General features: G+C 40.8%; 1 protein-coding gene across 12 annotated transcripts in view; it reads left to right on the plus strand.

Moving 5' to 3' along the window:
* CTNND2 (catenin delta 2) overlaps window positions 1–23,977 on the plus strand; it is a 3,222,299-nt gene that overhangs the window by 2,480,086 nt on the left and 718,236 nt on the right. For all 12 annotated transcript variants that reach the window (XM_085606754.1, XM_085606755.1, XM_085606763.1 and 9 more), the window contains one exon: window positions 212–329. In XM_085606754.1, coding sequence (XP_085462880.1) covers window positions 212–329 — 118 coding nt within the window. The remainder of the gene's footprint in view (window positions 1–211; window positions 330–23,977) is intronic.

Below are 23,977 nucleotides of genomic sequence, written 5' to 3' on the forward strand. Positions count from 1 at the left end.
TTTGTGGCACAAGATATAGTCTCCTTAAATCTGAAATATCGGCGATGCAGCTGCAGTCACTGTACTCAGGCAAATGACTCTGGCAGGAGAATCCCATCTCCTGCCGGTGCGGCAGCAATTATGAAGCAAGTTATTAAGTGTGTACAGTGCTGCTCAGCAGACTTAAACGAGAAATATGGCGCGAAGCTGACCTCTCGCTCTTCTGTTGCAGAAACGTCAGCTCTGCTGGAGAAGAAGCCCGCCGAAGGATGAGGGAGTGTGACGGGCTTACTGATGCACTGCTCTACGTCATCCAGGCTGCTCTCGGGAGCAGCGAGATTGACAGCAAGGTTTGTATTGTGTATTTGTCATCAATTTCGACATCGTGCATTCGAACCAGTAATTAAGCCTAGTGGGTGTAAAGTGTAAAGAGTGTTCCTTTTTAGGTCTCGCCTGACCCAGCGCATGCGCTGGTCTGGCGAGATTTATTGAGAGGGCTCCAAAAAGTGCTACCAGGCCAGCCTAGAACTACAGTGCATGTGAGCGGGCCCTTGGCTGCGCTTGGCTGCGATTACTTTAACTTTCGCGGCCGCTTGGCATAGCCAATAGGTCTCGCTTTTGGGACCTTATAAGTATTTAGTTATGCAACTGTTGCATGGCTAAACAATTATAAGGTCCCAAAGGCGAGACCTATTGGCTATGCCAATGCTTGTTCAACTTGGGCGTAGCTTCGCCAGTGAGATGGGGGCGTTTTAGATTTTCCAAAATGTACGCTGCATAAAATGTTGTAATGCAGTATACGACAAGTAAGGGCTCAGGAGGAGGTCTAAGGGCTGTGGAAAGGGAAAGAAATGCAAGTAGGCATGGGGTATTAAGGGAGAGAAAGCACCATATTTGGTCAAAATAAGGACTTTTTTGAAGACCGCCTAAAGAGAGAGGGAGAGAGTTTGTGTGCTTTTTGTCTGTATGTATGTAAAATATTGCTGGTGAAATCCGACAGACATCTTACCATGCCCGACTGAAAGCACCTGTACCCAACATTTTACCAGAAAATACATTTAATATCGGGTTGTAATACCCCAAACATCCCTCCTGAAGCTACGCCTTTGTTTTTGAAGCACGGTCTGAAGCCGAGAGAGTAAAATGATAACCCGGCTTTAACCACGGTCACTGTGGCACAAATGTACAGAAGGCTGGGCTCTTCAGTCCCATGTTTAAACTCATAGTGTTCTGGAGGTTGTTTATTGTCTGTAAAAATAAATGTACTGCTCCTGGGCGGTTCACTCTTAGCATATTTTTTCAAACAATAACGGCGTGATGTAAGTACATCAGCATCTCATTTGCTCTGTTAAAACGCCCAGGTAAAGCTGAACATGTTTCTCTGGCAGGATGACAAATTTACAGTGTATACATTGATTTTTATCTGTACTTAAATATGCTGTTATAAAATCACACATGCAAAAAGAACAATTGATGGGCAGAATGTTGAACAATGTCAAACATTCACCCCAGTACAGAGATCTGGGCCTAAATCCATCGTGTTATTGCTCCCCATGCCGTTCCAGTTTAAACCCAGCCATATGCAAATCAGTCTTGACTGTGTTCCTCATGGGAACAGTCCAGCCCGAACTGCCAGGCCAGATTCTCCCTGGACTGGAAAACAAGCATCCTAGGACTGGTTTCGTGGTTTCAACCCTCATCAGCCAGGATAGCTTGACTCCAGTGGCATAGAGAGCACAGGACCCACGTCTGGGCATACCTGTCCCACTCGGGGTGACAAATGCAAAAAGAACAATTGATGGACAGAATGTTGAACAATGTCAAAATATTCACCCTAGTACAGAGATCTGGGCTAAATCCATCGTTCTTTTGCTCCCCATGCGGTTCCAGTTTAAACCCAGCCATATGATCTATAAAATCACATATCACAATCTCCTCTCCAGCACGGGATCATGTTGCGAAATGCTATACTGCTACTTGTAATAATTTGCCATTCTGAAACCTGAAATAACTCAAGGAATTTCCTAATTTTCCAAAGCTTGACTTGTTTTACTTCCCTTCAAGCATTAGTATGATGCATCACTGATGAAATTCAAACCCTGGCCTCTGCGACAGATTTACTTCCCTATCTCCTTAAAAGAAGGGCTCCTACTTACCTCCACTGCTTCCCTGAGTCCTTCGATGTTACTTCAAGCACCACACAATCTTCCTTCATGCTGTACAGACATGCTCTTATTAATCTTAAATAACTGCCATGGGTCCACACACACAAAAAACAACTAACAGAAGGTGTTAAGTCCAACCACAAAGAACAGAAAGCCACTAGATGCTGTAAACAAAATGAAGACCTCTTCAAACAGTTAGTACATCACTAGGCTGAGTTAAGAGTCCATCAGCCCACCCTTGTTGGCGGAGCTTCGTCATCTGAGACTCTGAGGGGTCAAGGTCTGGGCCCACAATATCGAGCCAACCGGCCCTACCGGGTGCCCGACCTAATGATCCCAAGGTAGAAAAAACTCCTGCCACAGTGTGTATTCCAACTTGTGAAGACTCAAAAAATGTGCAGTGCTCTAATGTGAATGTGTATTAAAAATGACTACATGGGCAAAAAATATGTTTATTAAGGATTGACCAGGTGTGATGTCTAAAAGAACAAATAGCCTTGAAAAAATTTACTATTTCCTGACTTGGTCTCGTGAGGTCGACATGTTTCAGCCGATGTGGTCAACTGACCCGGCTTTCTTCAGGACCTAAATTGATGTAAATCAAGGCTACTGCAGGATTGACTTATTTAGTGAAAATGATGTGAAGAACAAAAATTCCTTAAAACAATTAAAGTATAATCATCAGGTAAGTATGTGGCAACAGCCACCCTACCAGACAAGCAACCTTTTGCTCGGGTATAAGATCTTTATCTTCTTTCCTAGAAGGAGTTAGGAGAATCAAACCATTAGAAAGGTATATCACAAGACGTATACAGCATCAATGACTACTATTCTGCAGTGCCTTTTACGCACTACACTTGTTACAAAAAAAACCAAAACGTGGTTACAAATGAGTAAGGTTTTCAAAACATGAATTCAACTCACCCAGCTTTCTGTGGGAGGAAAGCCTCACCTCACCCGGCTGACTGCTCGGTGAAGGAGACACCGCTCTGTTAAAATGTAAGGACAAAAAGAACAAGTTTCACACAGATACTTGTCCATCTGCACTCCCTACAATATATTTAACGCACCAAAACCAATAAGTCCCTGACTTTTAGAAACCTGCCCCGCGAGCATGACAAACCAGGTATACGGGGAAGTTATTCTCTTAAAAATCCAGTCCATTTGGAGAGACCCTCATACTAACAGTAAGGAGGATGAACCACTATTTTACAACTTGTGCAGTCAAATGAGGGGGGGGCGAGGAGAATTGCCACCCTACATGTGGTTTAAGAGCATCAACCTCTCTTTACAGACTTATACCATCAGGCCTGGGTGAGAACACACCGCCACCCTATTTATTTGTTCAAAGGAAGATAGTTCTGTTGCACTGTCTCCTCCCCAAACAGCCACAGTAAGTTAAACACAGATGTATCAGTCTACTAAATGCAGAACCTAGGACTCTCCTCTCCTTACCTGTCCGTCGGTACTTCAGGCCAGACTGCGAGCGGTCTGGGAGGTGACATGCTGAGCACACTTTTGCTCTATTTACATCGAATTGAGGTGAAACACCAATATTGGTGCATCTGAGTATGTTCTCAATTACACTCATTTAACAGAGAGGGGTGGAAACCCCTTTTTTCACTGTATACGCCTGTTCTGTTTTAAATACTTGTCTTACGTATGACATTCTAGGTGTAACGCGCTCTTTGGGATCCGTTTAGTGCATGCGCTTGTTATAGGACACTATATTCACCGCTACTATTTCGCCAAGTCCCTGTGAGGCGCATGCGTGCAGACGAGTGTCTCTGAGCGCATGCTCCGACGAATAAGTTTGTGCTAGACATCGGAGTAATGTGGTTGCTCTTGGTCCCGTACCTGTATAAGAGTGATTTCGGATGCCCTGAGGCTTGATCCCGGGCCCTTTGGGTGATTATTTTGGGACCGGCGGCCCTAGTGATTTGGTGTGCACATGCGCGTGATAGAGACACTACATTTTCTCAAGTAGTACGGACCACGCATGTGCACGGAGACTAATGTTGCGAGGCCTAAGCATGCGCGTTCGGACGCGCGGGCTCGCAGAAAAGATAAATATCAGCACCTGGTTCTCAAATTAATAATTGTCCCAATTAGAGCGGAAATTTAAGGAGTCCCCTCCCTCCTGCCGTCACCTCCCAGACCGCTCGCAGTCTGGCCTGAAGTACCGATGGACAGGTAAGGAGAGGAGAGTCCTAGGTTCTGCATTTAGTAGACTGATACATCTGTGTTTAACTTACTGTGGCTGTTTGGGGAGGAGACAGTGCAACAGGACTATCTTCCTTTGAACAAATAAATAGGGTGGCGGTGTGTTCTCACCCAGGCCTGATGGTATAAGTCTGTAAAGAGAGGTTGATGCTCTTAAACCACATGTAGGGTGGCAATTCTCCTCGCCCCCCCCCCTCATTTGACTGCACAAGTTGTAAAATAGTGGTTCATCCTCCTTACTGTTAATAATAATAATAATAATAATACAGCATTTTGTAGAGCGCGAACAGCTACCTCACAAGGAGGTGTCCCGGCGCTGAAGACCGCTGGGGAACCCGTCCTGGCTTTCCCTGTGAGATGGTCCCTTTCTGGGTGTCTCCAAGGTGAAACCAGGCATCCCTGGCGTCTGTGGGGGGCCGTTGTAGAGATGAGGCAAGCTTAATGCCCAGAGTTGCCGAGTGTGTTCCTGGTTAGAGTAGGTACCGAGGCGAGAATTAACGAGTCCGTTTTTGACCCTGGTCCACGACCCTGCCGCGTCGGGAATTGAACCTTGGTCCCTGGCCGAATCTCTGCTTACGGGTCTGCCGCCTCTAACCAGTGAGCCACACCTCTCCTGTTAGTATGAGGGTCTCTCCAAATGGACTGGATTTTTAAGAGAATAACTTCCCCGTATACCTGGTTTGTCATGCTCGCGGGGCAGGTTTCTAAAAGTCAGGGACTTATTGGTTTTGGTGCGTTAAATATATTGTAGGGAGTGCAGATGGACAAGTATCTGTGTGAAACTTGTTCTTTTTGTCCTTACATTTTAACAGAGCGGTGTCTCCTTCACCGAGCAGTCAGCCGGGTGAGGTGAGGCTTTCCTCCCACAGAAAGCTGGGTGAGTTGAATTCATGTTTTGAAAACCTTACTCATTTGTAACCACGTTTTGTTTTTTTTGTAATAAGTGCAGTGCGTAAAAGGCACTGCAGAATAGTAGTCATTCATGCTGTATACGTCTTGTGATATACCTTTCTAATGGTTTGATTCTCCTAACTCCTTCTAGGAAAGAAGATAAAGATCTTATACCCGAGCAAAAGGTTGCTTGTCTGGTAGGGTGGCTGTTGCCACATACTTACCTGATGATTATACTTTAATTGTTTTAAGGAATTTTTGTTCTTCACATCATTTTCACTAAATAAGTCAATCCTGCAGTAGCCTTGATTTACATCAATTTAGGTCCTGAAGAAAGCCGGGTCAGTTGACCACATCGGCTGAAACGTGTCGACCTCACGAGACCAAGTCAGGAAATAGTCAATTTTTTCAAGACTATTTGTTCTTTTAGACATGACACCTGGTCAATCCTTAATAAACATATTTTTTGCCCATGTAGTCATTTTTAATACACATTCACATTAGAGCACTGCACATTTTTTGAGTCTTCACAAGTTGGAATACACACTGTGGCAGGAGTTTTTCCTACCTTGGGATCATTAGGTCAGGCACCCAGTAGGGCCGGTTGGCTCGATACTGTGGGCCCAGACCTTGACCCCTCAGAGTCTCAGATGACGAAGTTCCGCCAACAAGGGTGGGCTGATGGACTCTTAACTCCAGCCTAGTGATGTACTAAGTGTTTGAAGAGGTCTTCATTTTGTTTACAGCATCTAGTGGCTTTCTGTTCTTTGTGGTTGGACTTAACACCTTCTGTTAGTTGTTTTCTGTGTCTTTTGGGGATTGAAGGTGCTGTAGTCCTTAAACTAGTTCCCCTAGGACCCTTATATACATTGTGTGTTTGGTCCACACACACAAAGCCTTACCCATACTTGTAGCATTTCCAACCGTAGCCACATCACTAAGGCAAATCAAATCTTTCCGTTGCCATACCACATTGGAAAGACCCTGGAAGTCAGCATGGAAATGCCTGCCCATCTCCTCCACACTAAGGAGTTCTGCTTGATTATGTTACTTCTGCATCCAGCATAATTCATAACGGACGCAGGGTCACATTCTTTCAGCAATCCAAAGTGGATTTGACCTGTAGTGTAAAGAGTGTTATGCAGTACTCACACAACATATCCTACATGCTTCTTTCTATGCTAATTTGTTTGATAGAACTAGCAGGATGCAATCATTTACTAGGGGTTTTCAGGCTTAACTGCCGCATTACTTGGGATTGCAGTTGAAGGTGTGATATTGTCCTATATCATGGTTTGTTGAGAATTCTTCCTCTGCACCAGATTAAAACTCGCTGGGAATTGGATAGAAAGGGATCGATTTTCAAACATTTTGGACTGGGTTAGCGTCACAAAAGTGACTCTAACCAGCACAAAATGTATATTTACCAATTGACTTTCCTGCGCAAAACTTGTTTTGTGTTGGAAAGTACCCTACAAGTAACACAAAGCACCGCAAAGCAGTGCTTTGCATTCTTCCGCCAAAGGAGGCGTTACATGGGTTGTACATGCGCATTCCCATGCAACCACACATGGCTTTTGATGCAAAACCCTATCTAAAAACAATTGTAGACAGGGTTTAGTGCCAAAAGTTACTGCCATCTGAAAGGAGGCGTTAAGAGGAGAAATGTTTTAATTTCTCCTGCCTTTTCCAACTTTGCATGCGTGCAACACTGTGCAGCACACATGGTTTCCAGTTGCAAGAGGCTTACCGCTAATAAGCCTGCAGGTCCAAAAGCAAATGCCCATTTCCTGCCAGTGCGCTGGAATTTCCTAGTCAGGTAACAGCTGAGTCGGTGCACAGGGTTTTCTGCACCCTCCAGTCTCAAGAGGTCAAGGAGGACTAGTGTCTGGCTCTAGCTGGCCCTCTGCAATGCCTCAAGGCAGGTAGTAGCTTCCTTTGTCTTACATACGGCTGCACCTTTCAGCCAGTGGGAGAAGGTCCACAGGGTCAGGCAAGGTTCTTTGTCAGGATGTGGTCCCTTTTAGCCCTTCTTGAATAACCACCTGAGGAGAAAAGTGCTAGAGAAGAAATACAAGACAGGAATTGCACATCTCACTCCACTTCCTACAAGGAATGGAATGCTTAAGTGCATCAGACAGGCAAGACTTCTGTCGTTTTCAGTTTAAGCCACATTCTCTCTTTTAAGAAGTGCTGATGCTCTAGACAATCAATAAATTCTAAGGTTTTCCACTCTCAGTTCTCAAGACATAGTCTGGTATAAAATCGATTCCTGAGTTCCATGTACCCAAATGGCAAAACAGTGAGCTGTTTGGCGCTCTTTCCTATCTACAGACTTCGCACCTAGCTCTTCCATGTGTTTGTATGACATCGCAACAAATGCCTTTACAACACATGCTTCTACCATGCAAAGCCTTTCCTCATGCAATGCCTTTCCCAACTTCTTTTTAAATATATATGTCAGATTTACTCACGTTTCTGCAAGAACGTCATGCAAATGGTGAAAAGATCCTCGACTTCCCCTGATCATCATTGTACCCAACTTAGTCAAAGTAGTAACAGTAACCCGGGGAAGAAGGGAGAAAAAACAAGGAGGAAAACACTAGGGTTCCATGTCGCACCACAGCCTGGGACAGAGGCAGTCAAACAAAGAAGTCTCTGTGGAAAAGAGAGAACAAGAGAAGAGGTAAGTATACACAGTGTTATTTCCCTACGAGTACCACCATTCTCTAGTCCAACTAGTATCTACCAGAAAAACTCCCTTCTTCCGTGTGTATTGGTGGATGGAATAAGCAATAGTGTGTAGATATCTGGATAGAAGAAAAGACAGAGAAGCGTATTTTAGTTTTAGGTACCCATATAGGATAGGCATAGAAGGAATGCGTCACTGAAACCCACCTTAAAAATAAGCAATAACCGCTTTCTGGTTCTCTGACATGCCCACAATTGTATACACTTTAACAGCAGGGTATCGAACTATTCCTTTCTTCAGGAATTAATGTAAAATAACAAAGGAAAATCAGACCTCCATGAACCTAGAGCTTAAATCAGATAAGTATGCGGGCAGTACAATAGGACAGAGCGGAAACAGCGAGCAAGCGCTGTATGTTATATAAAGCTATGCAACTGGTACTAGGCTATGCTTTCCATAAAACAGGAAATCTCCCAGGGGGGTTTCGGAGCCTACCGCATTGAGGGCGAGAAAGCCAAGAAGACAGGAGCCGGACACAATAGTAAGGGATCCTGCGCGAGAGCAGAATCAGGAGCCGGAACGTCGAGAAGCAGGACACCAAAAAGACAGGGTGAACCTGGGAGGAGCTGCGATGATCCAGAAGTGCTGGAGTGAACCCTGGAACTGAACTAAGCCGTCCCGAAGCAAGAGTGCGAGGCATCTCTCCTTGGGAGATGCCGGGTATTAAGCTCCACTGTTGCTCCACTGTTGCCTTCGACGCATGTGTCAGAGTGGGAGCCGGCCATAACTGTAGTATATATGTCCTACGATCTTTACTCTTCCACACGGCGAGAAAATTCACGGCACCATAAAGAGGCAGGAATTCTTTTAAGTGTTTATTTAACACACCATAGTGCAATCAAAAAGGTTATGGACGGTCTACGCATTTCGGCTCCCAGCCTTCTACTGGACCATAGAGTCCCTTCGTCTAGAGCATCATATAAAGTGCTCAAGTGTTTTAATCCCTCATCGTTTTCTGTTACAATTCAGTTACTAGACTGCTAATCTTCATATGTAAAAAGTGGCAAATTTGGCCGGCCATTTTGACAAGTCACTTGTAAAGTGCATACAGTTTACTTTGTGTGGCAGAAAGTGCAGGTGAATACATTTATCCATGTATAACAGTGATTTGATTAAGGATTTACATAATAAAATAATTTATACCGTAAGGTTAAAAGGTCCTAAGAAAATCATATGGTTCTTAATATTAATGAAGGTTTTTTTTAAATAAAGGGGGAGGAAGATGCCTTCATTTGAGTAAGTTTACATCAGATTAGAAGACTATAAGATTTATATACACCTGTCAATTCATGGAATAATTTCTGTATCATAAAGTGACCTGTGCATTTATGCATTTGATATAATTAAGGATGATAGAAACATTCTCTTTTTAATTCAATTAAAAGTAAAGTATGTATTGATTGAATCCTATGTCATATATATACATCTGTCAATTCAGGGAAGAATTTCCATATCATAAAGTGACCTGTGCATTTATGCATTTGATATATGTGAGGATGATAAAAACATTCTCTTTTTAATTCAATTAAAAGTTAAGTACATATTAATTGAATCCTATGTCATTCCATGATTGTAATATTTACAATTTTTTTTTTTTAAGTTCATGTTGTCTAATTTCATCAGAGTATTTCTATTCTAACATTCTGCCAATCAATGCCAAATGTAGTGCAGGTGTGCTCTGAATCTCAGTCAATCTCATTAAAAGAAGCATTTATTTACATCATATCAGTGTTATATTTACTGTTTGTCCCATTTTATCCCTTTGTACTTATTGTGAAGCTGTGAGTGACAGAAACGATGCCTTCAGAGTTTGAAGGGAATGCATATTGCCATTCCAAAGTTCTTGTTTGTAGAGTAGGTGTAGATTTCTACAAGTGTATGTGCAATTCTGCATCCAGATTACGTCAAAACGGATTTTCAGTGCCAATGGCTAAGATGAGTCGAGATTCTGTTCGTCTTATGTTCAAAGTTCTGTCACCTCATCCTTCTTTTTGCTTCACAATTTTTATGCCAAAGTATTTTAGTTGTTGGCTATCACTCGAATGAAAATCAAAATAGTGTTTAACAATCGGATAGGACCAGTCTTTATTTTTGATGGCCAGCAGTTGTTGAAAAATTCTTAGTTTCAATTTGTTTATCATACTTCCTACATATTGCTTCCTGCAAGGGCATTCTAAAATATACACCACATATTTTGACTCCCAGGTTATGTGAGCTTATATAGGCTCAATTTTCCCATTTTGAAGTTTGTATGATAATGAATTTTGGCCATGTTCCCAGGCTCTACATTGTGAGCATTTCCAGAGCCAAGGAGTGTTTAGCCAAGATGATGTAGTTGGTTGCTAAATTTCTAAAGGGCTTTGTGTCAAGATTTCTCCCAGGGAGGCTGTTTAACTGTATGTGATACTTGGATTTGGGGACAGTGTTCTCTTTAAAGTCTCATTTTGAGTCAATATTTTCTAATTTCTTTGTATAATTTCTTTTAGCTCTTTATTTCATTATTAAAATCTATGATCAGCCATGTTATCTCATCTTCTTCGTTGTTTCCTTCTGAAACTTTTCGTCGTGGTTTTAAAAGATCTTTTCTCGGTTTTAGTCTAAGTTTAGTTTTTGCAGTCTCAAAAACTTATATTGGATAACCACTTTCAAGGAAGCGGTTACTCATTTCATCCAACTGAAGTTCAATGTCAGGCTTCTGAGCAGTTTCTTTTTGCTCTGAACATCTCTCCATACAGTATGCTCCACTTTAAGTTCTTTGGGTGTCCACTATTTGCGTGGAGGATACTGTTGCATGAGGTAGGTTTTCTGTGCAGAGCCTTTGATTTTTGATAGACATGCACATCTAAGAAGATGACATTTGATTCACTGATTGTAGATGTAAATGATAATTGTATTTGTTGTTCATTGATTATATGAAGGTGTCAAGATCCCTCCCATATTACAAAGAGGTCGTCAAAAAATCTTTTCTAGATTTTAATTTTCGATTTATCTTGAGCCCTCATAATCTCAGCTTCCCATACTGCCATTAGCAGGTTAGCATAGGTGGGCGCAAAATACGTACCCATTGCGGTCCTCTGTCTTTGTCGGAAGAGGTCTCCCTTAAAGAGAAATATATTGTGGGTTAAACAACATGTTAACATTTCCAACAACATATCTGAGTGTTCTAGATAACTTATAGATCTTGTTTGTAAGAAGTGTTTGACGCCTGACATTCCATCCACGTGGAGAATTTAAGTGTATAAAGATGTCACATCTATTGTTGCCATGATGAGACTTTCTTTCCATGGGATGTATTGGATTTTGTTGAGGAAATCCATAGTATATCTCAGATAAAATGGTAAAAATGTGACATAATCCATTAAGAAGATGTCGATGAATCGAGATGTTTTTTGTAGGAGAGAACCAATAGAACCTAGTATCGGTCTTCTCGGTGGATTGATTGTTGATTTATGCACTTTCGGTAGTAAGTATATCGTTGCGATGGTGGGATGGTCAACCTTTAAGTACATGTATTCTTCAAACTCCATTAAACCTCGATCTTTCCATTCCTGTAATTTGAGATGATATTTTTGAGTCCAGGCCTCCATTTGGTTATCTTTGAGTTTCTCGTAATGATCTTCATTCCTCAGTTGTCTATTGGCTTCATCTATATGATCGTTAAGCTTTTGAGTAACAATGTTACTGCCTTTGTCTGAGGCTTTGATGATAATCTGAGGATCTTCTTTTAGTTTAAGGCTCTGTATTCTCCCGGTGTAAGATTCCATTTTTTTTTTTTTATTATTTTTCTTTTAACTTGGGAGATATTTTGTATTAATAGATTGATGTCCTCTACCATGATTTCATGAAATAAATCAATTGTATTACTCGGTGGTAATTGTGGGCAAAATGTTAATTATACTCTTAGCCCACTGTCTCCTCCTGTTCATGTTGAGATACCCAAATTTGACAAAATTGTTTGTACCGTTCCATGGATAGTTTCAATTCTGCAGACCTAGGTTCTTGATCTTCCCCAAAGGAGATCAGAGTTCTTAGGGTAGGTATGTCCTTTTGACTTATTAGTAAGATATCCATGCTAGTCATTGTTATCTGCATTGGATTCTGTGGTTTGTTCTCAAAGTGTTTTTTAAGTTTTAATTTGTGGCAAAACTTATATAGATCAATGCGAAAGTTGGGTAAGTTGATGTCCTTGTTGGGGCAAAAGGAGAGACCTTTATTTAGCAGTTTAATCTGATCAGGACATAAGGTCTTATGAGAGATGTTGATCACTAAGTCCTTCTTAATTGATCTCTTTTTTAGATTTGCTTTTGCTTTCCTCCTCTTATTTTGGTTTTTACTTTGATTTCTGCTTCTTCTGATTGTGGTTTGCTTTGTCCTCTCCAACACATAGTTCCTCTTCCTCTTTGTCGCGTGATCATCTGGACTAATCGCATCTACCCGAAAAAATCCAGGTTTGATGTGTTAGGTTCTTCATACGCTGAGCTTTTGTCTGAACTGTCCACAGTTCCTGTTGTTTCATAGCCAACACATTTATCTATCACTGCTCTATTTCTGTACATGTCATACTTCCTAGTGAATGTGTAGATCCAGCCACTTTCGTAGTCTATTCTATCACTGTTAAACAAATTTGCTTTCCTTTTCTCCACTTCCATTTCATGTTTATTTATTTTCTTCTCCATTATCTCAATTAACTCTTTGTTTTCCTCATTTACGGGGGATTTATCCAGTTCTTTGAATTATATAGTTATTTTCTCTAGTTTCCTTTCCGCGTGCATGATCAAGGTTTTCATTAATTTGAAGGAACAATCATTTGTATCCATTTGCCATTGCTTTATCAAGTCTATATCCAGATCATTCAAAGTTGGCATTATTAAGATTCATAGTCCTCTCGGCACTCTTTTGAATTCGATGTATTTCTCAAGGGTGTCTTTTCCTACCATTTATTTACTTCAATAATGCGATTTTGTTGTAGTTCTATGATGACACACTAGATTGTCCTCCTTTTCCCTTCTTCATGGGTCTCCTTGGTGTTTGAGATTGTTGATGCTACCATGTTGTCATTCAGCAATTCACTTGCTCATTGTGTCCTGTTCCTGCTCCTTTCTGCCATGTTTAAATATGAGGATTATACTTCAATTTCTTTTTTTTGCGTTGGTGTGCTCTTTCAATTTTTATTATTAATGGATGAATTGTCCCCTTTCACTATTATTATTTACAACTTTCTTTCAATGTTGCGGATTGTTGAATCTTGTGAAGTGAGTTGCGCTGAGAAAGGAGGCTGTCAGGGCGGTTATGCGAACTCCACCGCCAGTCCCTCCCCCCGCATGGCTCAGTCAACAGTGGCTTTCCGGCGATGAACCGCCTCCTTAACGCCGCCTCCACAACGTATTGGGCTGCCGTTCACAATGCCTCCCCCACCTCTCGTACTCACCGCTGAAACTTCGCCGGCCACCGCATCTCGGTTTCCAGCTTCTTCAAGAGCAGTGTCAGCGTCTCTTCAAGCAAAGGCGTTGGCTGGAATTTCCACAATTTATATGTCTGTTTATGTATATATATATATATATTAACTGAAAAATGCACAGGTTTCAGGGACGTTACAGTTAGAAATTAGCATTTAAAAGACCTTAGAAATTCACTGGCAAAAACACAGGTTTCAGGGATGTTATAGTTAGAAATTAGCATTTAAAAAACCTTAGAAATTCAACGAAGAAACACAGGTTTCAGGGACGTTATAGTTAGTTGGACATTTCACTCGTACGAAACCTGTGAAATCGGACGTTACAGTTAGTTCAGCTAACTATAACTCACGCCCCCACAATGCACTGCTGATGACGTCACATATTACATCACTCATGACATGGTCAGTGACATCACTGATGACATCTCAAATGACATCACTGATGACATCATCCAGTGAATGTGTGTTTCTGTAAAGTTTAAATATATTTAATATATATAGGCCAAGGTGTTTTGAAGAATGAGTGGCTGTATGAGTGTCTGAATGGATGATTTAGTAGGTGCGTGACTGACTCAAACGTATCTTACTGAATGCATGGGTTAGTGACTAAACTGTGTGTCTGTATCAGTCTGTCTGTTGGTGTGTAAGCGGCTGCATGGGTTTATGAATAGCGACATGAGTGTCTATATGGCTTATTGATTGGTTGTCTGAGTATCTGTATGGGTGCCTGAGTGTTGGTGTGGGGGGGTGTGACTCTGTGTATATATGTGTGAGTGGGTCATACACTGGGTGTATGGATTCAAGAGTACATCTGTGATGGACTGTATGGGTGGGTGAGTGTGTGTATGGGTGTGTTGGTGAGTGAATGGCTGCCTCAGTGCTACGTGTGAGTTACTACATATGTGAAAGACAGTATATGTGAGTGTTGGAGTATATAAATGACTACAAGGGAGAGTGAGTGATTGTGAGAGTGGCTGTATGGATGAGTGTGTGCTTGTATCAGTGATTATATAAGAGCGTAAGTATGTGTTAGTATCTGTATGAGTAAGTGAGGTGGTGTGTGTTTAACTGTATAGGTGAGTAAATGGGAGTGTGATTAATTCTTTGCATGACTGACTACCTATGTGACTAACTCTGGGTGAGTGGTGGTGTGTAAGCGTTTGTATAGGTGTATGAGTGCATATGATAGTGCTGTATTGATGAGTGACTGCATGTATGAGTGACTGTATGGGTGAATGAGTGGATGTGTGTATAGACCGAGGAATCAGTGAGTGGGTATGTAGTAACTGGTATTGGTGTGTCTATGGTTTCGAAAATGATATTCTACATTTTAGAGTGGGTGTATCACAGGTTAAATTAGGGTGTGATGAGGTGCATCAGAATGTCACGTGGATGATGTCATCAGTGATGTGATTTGAGATGTAATCAGTGATGTCACTGTCCATGTCATGAGTGATTTAATATATGATGTCATCAGCAGTGCATTGCAGGGGCACGAGTTATAGTTAGCTGAACTAACTATAATGTCCGAATTTCACTAGTTTTGTACGAGTGAAATGTCCAACTAACTATAACATCCCTGAAACCTGTGTTTTTTTCAGTGGATTTCTAAGGTTTTTTAAATGCTAATTTCTAACTATAACGTCCCTGAAACCTGTGGTTTTTTCAGTGAATTTCTAAGGTTTTAAAATGCTAATTTATAACTATACCGTCCCTGAAACCTATGGTTTTTTCAGTGAATTTCGAAGGTTTTTTTAAATGCTAATTTCTAAGTATAACGTTCCTGAATCCTATGGTGCGTGACTAATTGAAGGAGTGCATGCATAATGGCTGAGTGATTGTATAACTGCAATGGTAGTGTCTGGGTGATTGGAGGAGTGCATGAGTAGTGCCTGGCTGATTTTGTAAGTGCTTGGTTACTGCCTGGGTGATTGCATGAGTGCATAGGTAATGTAAGGGTGATTGAAGAGTGCATGGGTAATGCTTGACTGATTACATTAGTTTATGGGTAATGCCTGGATGATTGCATGAGTGCATCAGTAGTACCTGGGTGATTGTAAGAGTTCAAGGGTAGTGCATGGTAATTTTATAAGTGCTTGGGTATTGGTGGAGTGATTGGATAAGTGCATGGGTACTGACTGGGTGATTGGAGGAGTGCATGGGTAGTGCGCGGGTGATTGGAGCAGTGCATGGGTAGTGCCTGGTTTATTGCATGAGTGGATGAGTAGTGCCTGGGTGATTGCAGGAGTGCATCGGTAGTGCATGGGTGATTTTGTAAGTGGATAGGTATTGTTTGGATGATTTTGTAAGTGCATAGGTGTTGCCTGAGAGATTGCATGAGTTTATGGGTAATGCCTGGATGATTGTATGAGTGCAAGTGTAGTGCCTAGATGATTGCATGGGTGCATGGGTACTGCCTGCGTGATTGGAGGAGTGCAAGGATAGTGCATTGTGATGTTATAAGTGCATGGCAAGTGACTGGTTGATTAGAGGAGTGCATGGCTACTGGCTGGGTAATCGAAGGAGTGAATAAGTAGTGTCTGGGTAATTAGAGGAGTGCATGGGTAGTGCATAAGTGATTGGAGCAGTGCATGGGTAGTGCCTGAATTGTTGCATGAGTGGATGAGTAGTACCTGGGTGATTGGAGGAGTGCATGGGTAGTGCCTAAGTGATTTTGTAAGTTCTTGGTTAATGCCTGGTTGATTGCATGGGTGCAGAGGTAACGTATGGGTGATTGGAAGAGTGCATGGGTAATGCCTGAGTGATTACAAAAGTACTACCGTACTACCTGAGTGATTACAAGAGTGCAAAGGTAGTGCCTGAGTACTGGCTGAGTGATTACATAGGTACAAGAGTGGTGCCTGCATGATTGAAAGAGTGGAAAGATAGTGGCTGGCTGAATGAAGCACTGTATAGCTAATGCATTCGTGATTGCATGAGTACTGAGGTAACGTCTAGGGGATTAAAGAAGTACTTAGGTAACACCTGGGTGATTGCATGTCTACAGGAGTAATATCTGGGGATTTACATGACGACATAGGAAGTGACTGGGTAATTTTATAACTGCATGGGTACTTTTTGGCTGATTACAGGACTACTGAGGTACTGCCTAAGTGAATAAAGGAGTGCAAAGGTAGTGCCTGGGTGATTTCATAACACCATGACTACTGGCTGAGTGATTACATAATTACAAGGCTAGTACCTCCGTAATTGAAATAGAGCAACGGTAGTGGCTGGATGATTATATAAGTACATGAGTAGTGGCTACATGATTGAAAGAGTGCATGGGTAATACCTTGGCAGTTGCATGAGTGCATAGGTAGTGCCTAGGTGATTGTGTGAGTGTAGCAGTAATACCTGAGTGATTACAACAGTGCATATGTACTGCCTGGATCATTAGGAGACTGCATGGGTAGTACTTGGCTGTTTTTATAACTGCATAAGTGTTGGACCTAGCAACATATAAAGCAGCAGACTATTACACTACTGAAATACAAGTCTCTCCATATTCTTAGAAGCATGCATACATGTCTCCATGTTTTCAAACCAACATCATATCTAAAAGAAATATGTATACAATATTTCATAACTCTTTGAATACTGCCTAGGTGATTACAGAAGTACTAAAGTATTACCTGAGAGATTATAGGAGTGCAAAGATAATGCCTGAGTGATTTTATAAGGGTGTGAGTACTTCTTGGGTGATGGCACGACTACTGAGTAAATAAAGGAGTGTTAACATACTGCCTGGGTGAATTGTTATCAACATAGGTACAGCCTGCACGATTGCATGACTGCAGGGATAGTACATAAGTAATGCCTGGGTGATTGCATAACTGCAGGGGTAATATCTGAGGTATAACTGGAATACATTGAAAGTGAATGGGTGACTTCATAAGTCCATGAGTACTGCCTGGGTGATTACAAAAGCACTAAGGTACTACCTGAGTGATTTCAGGAGTGCAAAGGTAGTGCCTGGGTAGTTTTATAAGTGCATGAGTACTGGCTGAGTGATTACATAAGTACAGAAGTAGTGCCTGCGTGATTGAAAGAGTGGAAAGATAGTGGCTGGCTGAATGAAGCACTGTATACCTAGTGCATTGGTGATTGCATGAGTACAGAAGTATCATCTGGGGGATTAAAGAAGTACATAGGTAACGCCTGGGTGATTGCATGACTACAGGGGTAATATCTGGGGATTTAAATGACTACAAAGAAAGTGTCTGGGTGATTTTATAAGTGCATGGATACTTCTTGGGTGATTGCAGGACTAACCTGATAGTGCCTGAATGAATAAAGGAGTACAAAGGTAGTGCCTGAGTGATTTCTTAACAGCATGACTACTGGCTGAATAATTACATAAGTACAAGGGTAGTACCTTGGTGATTTAAATAGTGCAACGGTAGTGGCTGGGTGATGATATAAGTGCATGAGTAGTGGCTACATGATTGATTGAGTACATGGGTAATACCGTGGTGATTGTATGAGTGTTTAGGTATTGCGTGGGTGATTGCTTGAATGTAGCACTAATGCCTGAGTGATTATAACAGTGCATATGAAGTGTCTGGGTCATTAGAAGAGTGCATGGGTAGTACTTGGCTGTTTTTTTAACTGCATAAGTGTTGGGCCTAGCAAAATATATAGCAGCAGACCATTACTTCACTGAAATACAAGTCTCTCCATATTGTTAGAAGCATGCATACATATGTCTTTACGTTTTCAAAGCAACATCATATCTAAAAGAAATATGTATACAATATTTCTGGAACATAGTGAAACTTAGAAACTAAAACATATAATAGAACTGCCTTGGTGATTACGGAACTACTAAAATACTACCTGAGTGGTTACAGGAGTGTGAATATAGTGACTGGGTGATTTTAAAAGTACATGAGTACTGGCTGAGGGATTACATAAGTACAAGAGTAGTGCCTGCGTGATTGAAAGAGTGGAAAGATAGTGACTGGCTGATTGGAGCACTGTATACCAAATGCGTTGTTGATTGCATGAGTACAGCGGTAACGTCTGGGGATTTACATGACTACACAGGAAGTGACTAGGTGATTTTATAAGTGCATGGGTACTTCTTGGCTGATTACAGGACTACTGAGGTACTGCCTACGTGAATAAAGGAGTGCAAAGGTAGTGCCTGGGTGATTTCATAACACTATGACTACTGGCTGAATACATGAGTACAAGGGTAGTGCCTCTGTAATTGAAGGACTGCAATGATAGTGCCTGGGTGATTATATAAGTGCATGAGTAGTGGCTACATGTTTGAAAGAGTGCATGGGCATTCCTTGCTGTTTGCATGAGGGCATAGATAGTGCCTAGATGATTGCATCAGTGCAGCAGTAATGCCTGAGTAATTATAGCACTGCATATGTAGTGCCTGCATCATTGGAAGACTGCATGGCGAGTACTTGGATGTTTTTTATAACTGCATGAGTGTTGGACCGAGCCAAATATAAAGCAGCAGACTAGTACATGACTCAACCATGAGTCTCTCTATATTGTTACAAGCACCCATACAAATGACTTTACCTTTTCAAATCTTCATCATAGCAAAAAGAAATATGTATACAATATTTCTGGAATATAGTGAAACCTAGAAACTGAGACATGTAATAGATCTGCTTGAGTGATTGCATAACTCCATGGGTAGTGCATGGGTGATTATATGAGTGCAAGGGTAGTCACTAGGTAATTGCAGGAGAATATGAAAAGCGACTGACTAATTGCATGAGTGCAGATATAGACGTTGAGAGCACGAATAAGTGTATAAATAGCAACTGAAGGCATAGATGAGTCATTCTGTACTGTGTATGTGAATAGATGAGTGCAGCTGTAGAGGCTGCATGATTCTATGACTGCAAGAGTAGTGTGTGGGTTATTACATGAGTGCATAGATACTCACTGCATGATTACATGACTGCAGAGGTAGTACATAACTAGTGCCTGGGTGATTACATGACTGCAGAGGTATTATCTGGAGGATTACTGGAATACATAGGAAATGAGTGGGTGATTTCATAAGTTCATGAGTACTACCTAGGTGATTACAGAAGTACTAAGATACTGCCTGAGTGATTACAGGAGTGCAAAGGTAGTGCCTGGGTGATTTCAAAAGTACTAGCTGAGTGATTACATAAGTACAAGAGTAGTGTGTGCATGATTGAAAGACTGCACGGATAGTGTCTGGGTGATATGAAGCACTGTATAGCTAATGCACTGGTGATTGCACGAGTACAGCAGTAACGTCTGGGAGATTAAAGGAGTACAGAGGTAACACCTGGGTGATTGCATGACTACCGGGAAAATATCTGGGAATTTACATGACTACATAGGAAGTCACTGGGTGATTTTATAACTGCATGGGTACTTCTTGGGTGATTGCAGGACTACTGAGGTAGAGTCTGAATGAATAAGGTAGTGCAAAGGTAGTGCCTGGGTGATTTCATAACACCATGACTACTGGCTGAGTGATTACGTAAGTATAAGGGTAGTGCCTCAGTAATTGAAGGAGTGCAACGGTAGTGCCTGGGTGATTATATAAGTGCATGAGTAGTGGCTGGGTGATTGAAAGAGTGCATGGATAATACCTTGGTGATTGCATGAGTGCATAGGTAGTGCCTATATGATTGCATGAGTGCAGCAGTAAGGCCTGAGTGATTAAAGTAGTGCATATATAGTGCCTGGATCGTTCAAAGACTGCATACGTAGTACTTGAATGTTTTTATAACTGCATGAGTGTTAGGTCTAGCCAAATATAAAGCAGCACACTATTACATGATTCAACCATAAATCTCTCCATATTGTTAACAGCGTGCATTGATACGTCTCTACCTTTTCAAATCTAAAACAAATAGGTATACAGTATTTCTGGAATATAGTAAAACCTAGAAACTGAGACATGTAATAGATCTGCCAGAGTGATTCCAAAACTCCATGGGTAGTGCTTGGGTGATTGACTGAGTTGAAGGGTAGTCACTGGATAATTGCAGGAAAAGATGGATAGTGACTGGCTAATTGCATGAGTGCAAACATACACATTGAGTGCATAGATAAATGTATAAATAGCACCTGAAGGTATAGATGAGTTTTTGAGTAATACCTAGGTGAATAGATGAATGCAACAGAAGGGCCAGGGTGATTTTATGACTGCAAGGATAGTGTGTGGGTTATTGTATGACTACATAGGTACAGCCTGCATGATTGCATAACTGTAGGGGTAGTACATAACTAGTGCCTGGGTGATTGCATGACTGCAGGGGTAATATCTGGAGGATTACTGGAATACATAAAAAGTGAGTGGGTGATCTTAAAAGTTCATGAGTAGTACCTGGGTGATTACAGAAGTACTAAGGTACTGCCTGAGTGATTACAGGAGTGTAAAGGTATTATCTGGGTGATTCTATAAGTGTATGAGCAAGTAGACACATATCTCAGTCACAACACCATGCACAGCTCAAAACTTCACAAGAGTACAATTCAATTTTCAAACAGACACTGAAAATTATGCGGTATATATGAAATATAACTTTTTTCACATCATACAAATTACTTCAGTAAATAACATCTCTACAAACATCTCAAACCTCACTTTCAGGCTACTGCTTAACCATTCTACAACTACTTATAATATTATACCTACCCAAATAGAAAGTAGGAACCCTTCACATATCTTTAGTAAAAGTCTCACCATATGACAAAAGCCATACATGAATATGTCTGTACCATAACACTATACAAACCTAAAAACACACAGAACAAACTTCCAATTTCAAGCAAACATCAAAAATTATGCGGCATACTTCAACTGTACCTCTCTAGAAACTAAAAAAAAAAGCCTAATTAATAACACCTTATGTCACCAGGAGTGTGGAATTAAAATAAATATCTACTTGTCCATGGGGCAGGTTGCTTCATACATCTACTTGTACCAGAATCCACTTGTCCCTTTGGTGCCATGTAGTGCGGCTACAAATTATGGCAGCAATCTCATTATATAAGAGCTCTGATATAGCCTCTCTTATTATGCCAGGGCTCATACCATAGTAGTGTTTCAATACTTGCAATCCCCTTACGTTGCCACGTTTCCGCAGATCTATATACTGGGGCTGAAGGTAGCGGTAAGCAATAGTTCCAGGGTTAGAATGGCCTCTTGAGTCTGTGCAAATCTACTAACTTGCATATTTTAAGGGTTTTTAACAACTCTTCTCTAATCTGTTCCCATACTGAGAAATGTTGCCAATTTACTCCTGACAATGGCAGATGTAAACCTTCTTCCAGAGTTGGGAAAAAAGTGGTTGGAGAGAAAGTGAACTTGCAAACACTCAGATTTTCTCATGAGCAAATATACACATGCAAATTTGCTCATGCTAAAATGCAGTTCACAAATATTTTCTAGTAGTACTATTTCTTGACCTACTTATGTAAATTCTTGGAAATTCACAAAAGCTGTATAGCTGCACTTAATGCAAGGACAAATACCACGGGTGCACTTTTGAGACTTTCTTTAATAATTGGGCCCCTAAATTGGTCTGGCATTGACCATGACCTTATGAGTTTATTAAAATTCTATCTCTTTCTCTCTGCATCATCTGGCTTCACTGTGAGTGACAGCATTCTGCTCTTTCACAAGGAGCATATCGGCACGCAAAGTAATTTTGTTTAGTGCCAGTAACTGTGACAGTGTGTGCTTTTTGAGACCAAAAACAACGTTTGCTTTTGCCATGTTTGTTATAATGGTGAGGGCCTCGCAGCTCCCACACCAATAAGGTTTTACAAAAACTATGCCAAAACAAGTCACACATTGACAAAACTAAAAAGCTGACCACCAATTTCAGACCTACTCGCTTTGCCAATGCTTGTTTTTTGTTTTGTTTCCCATAATCTTATTGAAACTGGTTACACTGATTTTCCAATATGAATATTTTTGGGAAATATTAGCGTGCATCAACATGTTACTAAATGATGCTGCAAAGAAAGGGTACCTAAAATTTTACAGTGTTTTAGCGAAATGTTTTTTTTTCCTGCTTTCATTTTTTCATGAACATTTTATTTGGAAAGCAAATAATCAACAATCTTGCTTTCAAGCTTATGTAAATATTTGCATCAAATCAGAGAGCATTCTAGGAGCATTATACATAGCCTCATATTGCTAAACTTTGAAAACGTGTCTACTCATTTTTATACTGGAACCACTGTCAGTAGTGCAGTCAGAGCTTACAACATTTACTTAGAGCGCTCCCCCTAATAATAAATGCTTTCAATTAATGAACCATAAATACAAGTTTGAACAGCATTAACATATGGACAAAAATATCACCTTAAGTGCAGACTGTGCACTTTCCTGATCCATAATGTGGTACTGCAAACTGGCAGCCAAAGGGTTTGTGCTGCAGGCGGTTGGGCCTACTTGTCCCTAGGACAAAATACATATGAAAACTTGTTGCCCTTGACCCCAAACAATATGTCCTGGGCGTTGGACTGTAGGGATTCCACATCCCTGTGTCACCATCTTTTACACCACACTTTTGTGCTGCATCTTCAACATTCTACTAGTACTCACAGTTTTGAGCCTACCACATAAAAAGCAACAACACCTCTTTGTTATACATCATGCGCCTCCAAATGTATAAGACATATGAAAATACATATACAAGTAGAAACAAACTTGAGACAGAAGTCTATGCACACCTTACAATTTGACAGACTCCACCTCAAAATTTAAAGCAACAGCTAAATGTATGCGGTATACTACAAATATACAAATCCACACACTAAAACAAGCTACCATAATCAATAATCCATATTCTAATATACACATAATACTATACAGAATCTATTTCAAACAACATTTAACTACAATAAAACAAACTACAATAAACATCTCTACATTTAATAATATATTTCAAACATCAAAGTTCTTGATTAATTATTTAACTTGAAAAATAAAGCTTACACATAATACACCTCAGAAATTTATAACTCACCTTCCAAATTGATTAGTAGAATATAACATATCAGAAACTCAAAAAAGATGTTCCTATGCACACAATAAATGTAATGCACTGCTCTCAGCAAGGCAAAACCAGTAATGGCAAAGTTTCCCTCTTTCTCCATGCAAATACATGTAAGTAACAAATCACATTCCTTCCTACATTTTTTCAAATTATAAAACACATTTCTATTGGTTAGACATATTAACCCTTACCAACTGTCCCCCAAAAGTGACAAAACTGATTCTGATATTTTCCACACTTCTGTCATTGGGCTATACGTGGGCTACATCTCGGTGATATTTATGCTACATTTGGGCTCCTTGTTCACTGGTGGCCATCTTGGGAGACTTCAATTCAATAAACATTTTTCGGTCTGATTTAGAAACATAGATATAAACGTGTACATAAAAATAGTAAATCCTCTTTCCTAATACAATACAATGAGAATTAATTGAAACCAGTATGTAAAAACGGGTATTACAAAGCCCAGTTCAGAGCAGCTTCA

Source organism: Triturus cristatus, chromosome 5_2 (assembly GCF_964204655.1).
Source record: "Triturus cristatus chromosome 5_2, aTriCri1.1, whole genome shotgun sequence".
In the NCBI taxonomy this organism is placed as follows: Eukaryota; Metazoa; Chordata; class Amphibia; order Caudata; family Salamandridae; genus Triturus; species Triturus cristatus.